This window comes from Trachemys scripta, unplaced genomic scaffold (genome assembly GCF_013100865.1).
Source record: "Trachemys scripta elegans isolate TJP31775 unplaced genomic scaffold, CAS_Tse_1.0 scaffold_28, whole genome shotgun sequence".
In the NCBI taxonomy this organism is placed as follows: domain Eukaryota; kingdom Metazoa; phylum Chordata; order Testudines; family Emydidae; genus Trachemys; species Trachemys scripta.
The window spans coordinates 564,268-574,066 of record NW_023260513.1 but is presented as its reverse complement, the minus strand read 5'-3'; the positions used below and the strand labels follow the sequence as shown (position 1 = coordinate 574,066).

At 46.2% G+C, this 9,799-nt stretch overlaps 1 protein-coding gene across 1 annotated transcript; it reads left to right on the top strand.

The window, feature by feature from the left end:
- The first annotated feature begins 282 nt into the window (after window positions 1-282).
- LOC117870383 (zinc finger protein RFP-like) lies at window positions 283-8,810 on the top strand. Its single transcript, XM_034757516.1, has 2 exons — window positions 283-778; window positions 8,649-8,810. Exons 1-2 carry the CDS (start codon window positions 362-364, stop codon window positions 8,808-8,810), a joined length of 579 nt encoding a protein of 192 aa, XP_034613407.1. The 5' UTR covers window positions 283-361.
- Window positions 8,811-9,799: the final 989 nt, after the last annotated feature.

The following is a 9,799-nucleotide window of genomic DNA, read 5'->3' as shown; positions in this document are numbered from 1 at the left end:
ATATGTGATTTTCCTCTTACGTGCTGACCTTAGAACCTAACCCCCGCTTAAGATGTGACTCCACTGTAGTGTATGGAGCTGGGTGTGGGTGTGGCAGGTGCTGTTTTCAATCAGCTGTTCTGCAGAGTGGCCAGGCTGCACCATTGCAGGGATCAACAGCGTCAGGTGCTGCCACTCCACAGTCTGTCACGGTGCTTCCTCCAGGTGCTAACTCAGACCAAAAGGAATTTGCAGCCTCCCGAGAGTAACGTGAGGCAATGTACACGTAGGAAACGCCCGTTTTGTGTGAAAGTTCAGAATCAGCCCATTTCTGAGAACAATAAAAGGATATTAAATTCCTCTCTTCTCTGCAGAACCAGCCATGGCTGCTGCGAATCCAGCACAACTGCTCCTAGCTGAACTGACTTGTTCGGTGTGTCTGGATTATTTTAAAGATCCAGTGTCTGTAGATTGTGGGCACCACTTCTGCCAGGCCTGCATCACTCAGTGCTGGGAGGAACTGAGTACAAACTTCCCCTGTCCTGAGTGCAGAGAAACCTTCTCCCAGAGAAACTTCAAAGCAAACAGACAGCTCAGGAATATTGTAGAAGCTGCCAGAAAACTTACACTGGAGTTAACAAAAGAACCAGAAGTTGGGACAGTCTGTGAAAAACACCAGAGGTCTTTAGATGACTTCTGCCAAGAGGATCAAACACTCATTTGTTTGGTTTGCCACCTGTCCCGAGATCACAGAGAACACACTGTGGTTCCCGTAGAGGAGGCTGCCGAGGATTACAAGGTAAGAAATCATGGGATGGTGTAAAAGCGGGAATGGCCAGAAACGGCATTTTAATTTAAAAAAATTATGGCAAAAAACAGCAGATACGGACCCTTATAAACAATATGTTAGCAATGAGAACAGACTTATAACACACTGTTATTAACCTGTTCTGGCCCCAAACCATTTTTATCACCAATAAGGACCCAGAAAAGTCAGTTCTGAATTGGCCCGGGGTGGAAATGTATAACCTATAGCCCAGTACTATTACAGTGGGACTGCTGCTGACCTGGGACACACATTCTGCTAGACATGAAAAAAAAAACATCTTGTGTGCATGTTTTGTGCACTTGTCATGAATCAGAGCAGTCACAAGAATTGTGGATTTTCCTTAAAAAAGGCACGTGAAGGGGGAGAGGAAAAGTCTCCTGGCTGAAATGTGGTGTATGAACAAGTGTAATTGGCTTCAATATTGTCACCTCTTAAAAAAAATACCAATTACTTCTGGAAGATCCCAACTTGCAGAGATTTCAGGGACCCGGCAGTACTGACACACAAACCCTTCCAGGGGACAGTGAAGGTCATACACATCACTAAGCATTGGGACTGATTCTGCTTTTCTCTTTTTCATACAGTATTTTTTATTTCTTGTGTAGTTGTGGGAAGAGTCGCTCTCATACGTGCAGCTGTGACATTAAAGTCTGTTATTTTTCACTGGTAATTTTTAAATAAGCCTAAATGTTTCTGCTCCACAACTTTTGACCGTTCATATGACAATGTACGACCATGAGATCTCACGGGATATTTTCTCCTATTCCTATAGGGCACACATGGGTCAGGTGTTTCGTCTTGTCCCAAATAATGAACAATCATTTTGTCCACATTTCCATCAGGAACTTCATATCCGTATCTGTGACACAAAACCGCATCTGTATTGGTCAGTCTATGGAAATATCTCTTCCTTACCAGAGACTCCCCCCGTTGGGATGTCTTCCTCTGTGGACCCATTTGTACTGATCACACCTCCACTCATCTTTTTTGTCCTTTTGCCCTTCATAACTGTGTGCAAGCCGCTGTCCATTTTTTTGGCTTAGAAGCTGGGAGAGTCGATATTTTGTTTTTTATAGGATTTCTTAGTCTCTAAGGTGCCACAAGTACTCCTGTTCTTCTTTTTAAAATGTCCAGTGCTTCTTGCAGTGAAAGTGTCCCAATTTATACATAGAAACTAAACTGCACATACTGGAGAAAAAAGACTAACCCGTCTATTTTATTCTATTTGTGCACCTGTGAACTTTAGGTTTTGTTAAATCTTCTGCAAAGCTTTGCGCAAATCAGATTAGAGTTAAGAGTGAGACACACACCGACTGGACAATTGTCGAGAGGCAATGGATGATAGAGTGGGATGATTAAAGTAGAATCATGTATTGCATTTAAACAACACACACTCCCAGCTCAGTGATTGGCAACAATGATAGGGACGTAGGAGGTTAGTGACCTATTTTGAGCCTACTTATGTGCCATGTAACTGTACACACATAGGATTTCCACACCCTCTAGGCAGCTCTGTGCATTCTCAACACCGACTGAGAGCTACGTGCAGGGGAAGGTCAAAGTTCCAAACTGCAGAGGAGCAGAGGTGAAAATGGGGTGAAAACAGGTGTTCCCACAGGTACATGCGTTCTGAAGCAGCAAGAAAGCGAGTATTCGCCCCCATGGAATACCCACCCTGTCCCCCTCACTGCCTGCTCCCTGGCCCCATTTCTGTGGTAACAGCTGAGCTGGTCTAGGAGTGAGCACTGAAAGTGCTCAGTGAGGGAAGAGTGAGATCAGAGGAAGGAAATGGACTTGCAGGGGGCAGGGAGACAAGGTGGGAGAGGTGATATCTTTGATTGGACCAACTTCTGTTGGGGAGACAAGCTTTGGAGCGTACACAGACAGAGGTACACAGAGAGAGGCAGCAAATCAGCTGCAAAGCAAAAGGGAGCAAGAGAGACTCAGAGTTTTTCCCCAGAGCCAGGCAGTAGGAGGCAAACAACTCATTGCCATCCTCTGGGCCCCTTCGGAACAGAGTGTTCTGGGTGGGTTTAGTAATAAAGTGAATTAACCCCCGAAAACCCGGGTTAAAGGTCGGTTCAGACGAGTTTCTCATTAGCATTGTATCAGTCTCACCTGTATGTAAAACTTTGGTCCCCCGAACCACTTCAGAACTGACGGTTCAGGCTCCTCCTTGGTTTTAAAGTGGTTCTGGGCTGGAATGGGTTAATGACAGTCAGCTGTGAATCAGTTCTCATGACTACAGTAACACTCCCAGTGTTGTCTGACTGTTTCCTCTGAGGTGTTTTAAATCAGTTTTATTTATTAAAATGCCGTTCCAGCCATTGCCCTTTATTTTGGTCCCGTGAGCCACTTCGGAGCTGAGTCTGCGGGTGGTTTATGAATAAAGCTGTTTGTTGAACAGGTGGGTTGTCAGCGGTGTTCTGTAGTACAGCATTATTCTCTGTTGTATTGTGAGTATCATTTTTGTCCCCTCTGCTGCCTCGGAACTGAGTGTTCTGGGCGGATTTACTGATACAGCCGTTTATTGCCTGAAACCATCACTTGCAGGTGGGTTTGGAAGAGGTTTTCTGTATTATTGCATTATTCTCAGTGAGTTGTATTATGTGTATTGCTTTGGTCCCCGAGCGCTTTTGGGACCGTGTGTTCCAGGTCCTTTTTTGTGTTCACATAAAGGTTCTGAGTTAGAAAGGGTTAATAACAGTGTGTAATTAGTCAGTTCTCATTGATAAAATATTGCTCTGAAGTGTCTGTAACAGTCTCCACTGGTTTTTCAACAATTGTATTTATTAAGATGTGTTTCTGGCATACTTTTGTTCCCTGTGTCTCTTCGGAACCGAGTGTTCTGGGCAGTTTTATTTATGAAGCTAGTTGGAGCTTGGAACGGGCCCCTAAAGGTGGCTTCAGCAAAGGTTTTCTGTAGTGTTGTTCTCAGTTAGTTGTATTACGTGACAGTTTTAGTAAGGCATGCAACAACTCCTTTGCATGCCTTAGGCAGTCCAAAATGTTGTCCTCCATGTGCTGTAAACATGATCTCACATGCACTGTGTGCGAGGTCCTGCTGTGCGGAGGACACCGTTTTGTTCTACATCGGGGCCGGAGAGAATCATCCCGCGTGTTGGATCCAGCCTAGAGGCTGCCAGTTTGACAATGCACAGGCGGTCGGGCATGCAATGCAGGCTTGCGTTTATAGATGGCACATCACTGTACGTGTATCATTTTGGTCCCGGCACCTGACAACTGTCCATGAAGGGATCTTTACATTCGCTCTGCTGTTACGGATGGGGGAAACTGAGGCACAAAGTGACTTGGACTTGTCCAGCGTCATACGGGGAGGCTGTGGTGGAGCTGGGAACCGAGGCCAGATCTCCTGAGTCAGAGCCCAGTGTTCTGTCATTGGCAAAGCTTCGTGCATCTATTCCAGGGGTAACCAGGGAGGACTTAAACAGCAGCTGCTACAGCTAAACATTTTCAGATCTGCAGGACACTTATACCCAAGTGTTTTAAAAGACTTGGCCAAGGAACTCATTGAGCCATTAATGTTGATATTTAGAGTTTTTTAAAGCACTGAGAAAGTTCCAGGGGACTGGGCAAAATGCGACCGTTGTGCCAGTATTTTAAAATGAGAAATGAAATGACTTGGGTAACTATAGACTGTTTAGCCTGACATCAATCCTGGGCAAGTCACTGCAAGGCTGAGATGAGATACAATCAGTAAAGAATTAAAAAGGGGTAGCGTAATTAACGCCAATCTACACGGTTTCATAGGAAATAGTTCATGTCAAACAAAATTGGCATCGTTTTTTGATGAGCTCACCTCTTTGGCTGCCAAAGGTAATTATGTTGAGATAATATCTTTAGAGGTCAGGAAGGCATGTGACTTGGCCCTGCATGACATTCTGATGAAAACATAAGCAATGTAGCAGATTAGAAATAAGGTGCAAAGTTTTAATAGTGAGGGGAATTAACTGGCCGAGGGACATGGTGGATTCTCCATCACTGAGCCCTGATCTACACTGGGGGGGGATCAATCTAAGATACGCAACTTCAACTACGGGAATAGCATCGCTGAAGTTGACGTATCTTAGATCGACTTACCTCATGTCCTCACGGCGCGGGATAGACTGCCGCCGCTCCCCCATCGACTCCGCTTCCACTTCTCGGCAGTGGTGGTGTTCCAGAGTTAACGGCAGAGCGATCGGGGATCGATTTATCGCATCTACACTAGGCGCGATAAATCGATCCCTGATAGATCAATCACTACACGCCGATCTGGCGTGTAATGAAGACCTGCCCTTAGTGTCTTTACGTCAGGATTGGATGGGTCTTTCAAAGTGATCTGTCAAAAGTCATGGGGGTTGATTCAGGAAACAGGAGGTGCGGTTCTGTGGCCTGAAACAATTGGGAATCTATAAACCCAGGGCCCTGACTGTCCAGCCCCAGTCACAACCAACAAGCCCATGGAAATTCACTCTCTACACACACCCCAGGCCTTTTTACCAGGTTAGCCCAATAGCGAAGGTGGGCTCCACAGAGTTACCTGCTAACCTGAGCCAGCGGAACTAGCGCTGAATGGATTTCTGCAAACAGCAACTGATTATTCCGTAATTGCTGGGTCGGCACCTTCATCCCATCTCCATCTGCTTGTCCTCAGTGAGCAGAGATACAGCTCACCCTCAGCCGGCCCACACTCTGGCGCTCTTGTAAGGAGCCCGCTCCTTCATTTCAACACAGAACAGAACAAATTGAAAATTCTTCTTTTGATTCCTTCTGAAATTTCCCACCAAAACCCCACCGTTCCTGACAAATGCATTTCTCACCAAAAGCAGCCTTTCCTGCCCCCAAAGTGACCTTCCTCTCCAAACCCAACATTTCCCTCCAAAAAAGTATATTTCTTGCCAAAAATGTGGTTGCAAAAAAAGTTGGTTTGCACCAAACCCCCGTTTTTCAGTAGGAAACAATTTTCTACACTCTGGGTCCCGCTGGCGCGCCCCCCCCCCCCCCCGGTCTGGTAGCCACCTCACTTCACCTCATGGTAAGGCCAGCTCTGCACCAAAGCCCCATTTTTCAGTGGGAAATCTTGTTGCTCTGAAGATGTCGGCTGGCTCCAGTTCATTGGAGATGGGAAGCTGAGGCAATAAAGAGAAAGAAGCGATTCTCCAGGTTCACGCAAGGTCTGAAAACCAGCTGGTTTGAGGCTACATTTGAATTGTTCCATCTGAGGGATGAATTTTAGGACTCTCGCACTTCCTTGACATTTGTCTAGCAGAGTTTGGGGGGGTTGGTTCCTTTTCTCACTCCAGCTCCCAGCACATAAACCAGGCCCACATGCCACACAGGGCCCCCCCAAGCAGCTCAACCAATCTCAGGCCACACCTACCACCCCTCAGCGCGTGGCCAACCACCCCTACTACGTTGACGGCAGTGTTTCTGAGGGCAGGGCCATGTTACGTAGACTGTAAATGCGCCGGGGACGCGGCCCGTCTTTTTGTTCTGTGTTTGTGTAGCACCCGGCTTGCATGGGGGCCTGGTCCATGACTGGGGCTTCTAGGCACTTCAGTAATACAAATAAATAAAATAATAATAATAATTAATAATGTTATGTAGTCCTGGCCTCTAACCCCAGCTCTGGGAGGGAAGTGGGATCTAGAAGTGGGATCTAGTGGGTTAGAGAAGGGGGGGCTGGGAGCCAGGACTCCTGGGTTCTAACCCCAGCTGTGGGAAGGGAGTGTGTCTGATAGGTTAGTGTGGGTGCAGGGACTAGGAGCCAGTGTGTCAGGCCTCAGGGCTTCAGCCATTTCTAACTATTAGAGATCAGGATGAGATCTGATGGAGCAGGTTGGATTCTGGGTTGCTGAGTCCTACCCCCAGCTCTGGGAGGAAAGTGGGGTCTGGTGGGGAAAAGCTGGGAGCCAGGACTCCTGGGTTCTCCCCTCAGTTCTGCCACTGAATTCTTGTGTGCCCATGGCTAATGTGCGAACAGCCCGGGGCCCTAGTTTGCATGCGGGGCAGCATCCCCTTTATGCCCTTCTTCTCACTGGGTCCCTTCTGATCCTGCCACTGGCCCACCTGCCAAGTATTCCCCATTTAGTAGTTGTGCATTTGAGTTTTCCTTCCTAACCAAGAGCTGACGAGATGAGTAGAAGTAAAACCCAATTTTCTGTCAATGGACATTTTTTGACAAGCCCTAAATGTGACCTGTGTGAATGGCTCCGTCCTTTCTGCATCTATCTTGGCTGCCATTTCCAAGACCTCCCTCTACGCTGCTCGGAGAGTAGCCCAGGAGCTGCAAGAAGCCACCGAACTCAATGAAACCAAGGTCTGCAAATGCAAATGGAAATTTGCACGTGCACCAAGCAGGAGGAAGAAATCGAGGAGGAGATCACGGCCAATGGAGGGAGAATTAAAGAGACTGATGAGAACCCAGCAGAGCTTTCAGCATGGCTGGCAAAGATGAAGGAACAGCAGAACGAGCGGAGGAGACATGTCCTCCTCTTGGCCCTGCAAGCTGGGAAGGTGACGGAGAAGACTCTGCCTATGGGACTTCCTGTGTCCTTTTGGAAATAATTGTGAAGTTGTGACCGGGAAACGGGGGCCAGGAGTTGTGGCACTTCCTGGTTGGAGAGGAAACAAGGGTCCATGTCGGGAAGCTAACTGATACCGTTCGGTTTAGGGCCATCCACAAGGCCAAAACAAGGATTTTCAGAGTTGAGTTGGGCCCAGTGCAGAAGGAAACGTGACATGTCAGTTGGCCACGTTCTGGTCTCACCTCTCTATAAAATCAAGCCGGAGGTTTATTGCTTCTTCCATGGAAATCGGCAGTTTTGACGTTCATGGGAACTCACTACCATGTTTACAAAGCTCTGAAACACGTGAACCGGGCACTCTTGGAACTGTGTTAACCTCTTCCCAGGAACCAAGATGAATCGATCCATTGGTTAATGATTGCTAAGCCTTTTGGTCCTTGGACAAAGCACTAGGCAAGATTAACTGGTTACAGTGAGTGAAAGTGGGAGTCAGGACACCGGAGTTCTGTTCGCAGCTCTGGGGAAAGAGTGGGGTCCAGCAGGTTAGATCAGGGAAATCCATTAAGATGGGGGGCTGTATCCTGGAAAGCAGTGATGCTCTAAGGGACTTTGGGGCCATAGAAGCCAACTGAGCATGAATTCCCAAAGCAGTGCTGTGGCTAAGAGCACTAATGTATAAGCAGGGGAATACCTGAGTAGGGGGGTGCTGTTACCTTTGTATACGATATTAGTGCGGCCGTTACTGGATACAGTGTCCTGTTCTGGTGTCTGCTTTCAAAAGGGACATTTGATAAATTGGAAAGAGTTCAGAAAAGGTCTGGAAAACCAGCCGTACAAAGAGACCAAAGGAGTTTAATCTCTTTAGCTCCTGGAGGAGAAGGTTAATAGGTGATGGTCTATAAGTACCTATGCAGGGAGAAGATTTCTGACAGCAGAGACTCTTTAATGTATCGGACAAAGGCTGAATGAGAGCTAATGACTGGAGACTGAAGCTAGTCCAATTCAGTTTAGAAATAAGATGATCATTTGCAGGGTAAGAAAGAGTTGGAACAATTTCTCTAGGGAACAAAATTTTCTACACTCTGGTCCTAGTGCCACTTCCCCTCCCCCACAGTCTGGCACCTGAGGCAGCCACCTCAGTTCACCTCATGGTAAGGCCAGCCCTGACCACAAGCATGAGACTGACTGTATAGTCATGTGGTTAGAGCACTCACCCATTTTATTATGTTTTTGATATTCTTGCAAATATAAATAAATGGGGGAAAATCCTCCAAAAACAACCAAAACTAAACCAGTTTTTCTTTTGTTAGGACCAAATTCAGAGCCGTTTGGAGATTTTGAAGATAGAGAGAGACGCGATTCTGTCGTTTAAATTGAGTGGGGAAAATGAAAGCCATGAAGTGCTGGTAGGTGCCGTTATTACTCAGAAGCAAATGTGCCCACGGCCATTATCAATACACGGCTTAGTCTGAGTATCATCAGAGGAATAGTGAGTAACATGTACTCATCCGTGTAAGATGATCACTTATTTCTTCTCATTGTAAAGAAAAACTGTTCTGCTTTAGTTGAGAGTAAGCAGGAAAATGCTGCATTAAAGAAAGAGTTTTAATCATCCAAATATTGTCACTGGTAATTCGAGTGTAAGTTGTTTTCTTAACAATAGTTTCTCGTTTAGTGTTTCCACTAAAGCTGGTTGAAAATTTTGTGTCGTTTCAAACTGAAATTTTCATTTTGCTTTTAGAAGGATGAAAATTTTGAAAACTTTATTTCTCTTTTTAGTCCTTTTTTCCTACTGAATGCACTAAAATAAATAATTTCCAGTTTTCCCCCCTTTGTTTTTCTTTTTTTTTTTTTTTTGCCACTTTTTCAAAACTGGGGGAATCTTTTGAAGAGGTACAGAGAGGAAGTACTAAAAAGAAAAATGGTGGGGGGGAATGAACATTATTTTGTTCCATTTTGGGGAAAGGGAGAAAGAAAAATGTGACATGTTTCAAAAGTTATTTCAACATATTTTTCAAAGAAATCAAAAGAATTTCCTTTTTGAAAACTGAGAAATGGAAAACACTTTGAAATTTCAATTATTTTTGCAAATTCCCCTAACTCTGAGGTTTTTTGGCCAGCTGCACTTTCAGCAGAGATAACCACAGCTGGCCAATCCGTGCAGCTTCTCTAGGAATCTGCGCCCAGAGGAGGAGGCTGGTCACTTAATGCCTAAGACAAAGCACAAGGACGTCATAGGATAGGGTTACCATCCGTCCGGGTTTCCCCGGACATGTCCGGCTTTTTCAGTGTTAAATGGCCGTCCGGGGGGAGATTTCTAATCAAGAAGAAATGTCCGGGATTTCCCCCTTCCCCTCATGCAGAGTGTGGCACGGCTGATTGGACGCCTGGCCTGATTGAAAGCCGCTCGCAGCCACTAGGGCCTCTAGCAGCCAGAGTCCCTCCCCCTCCCCCACTCCCT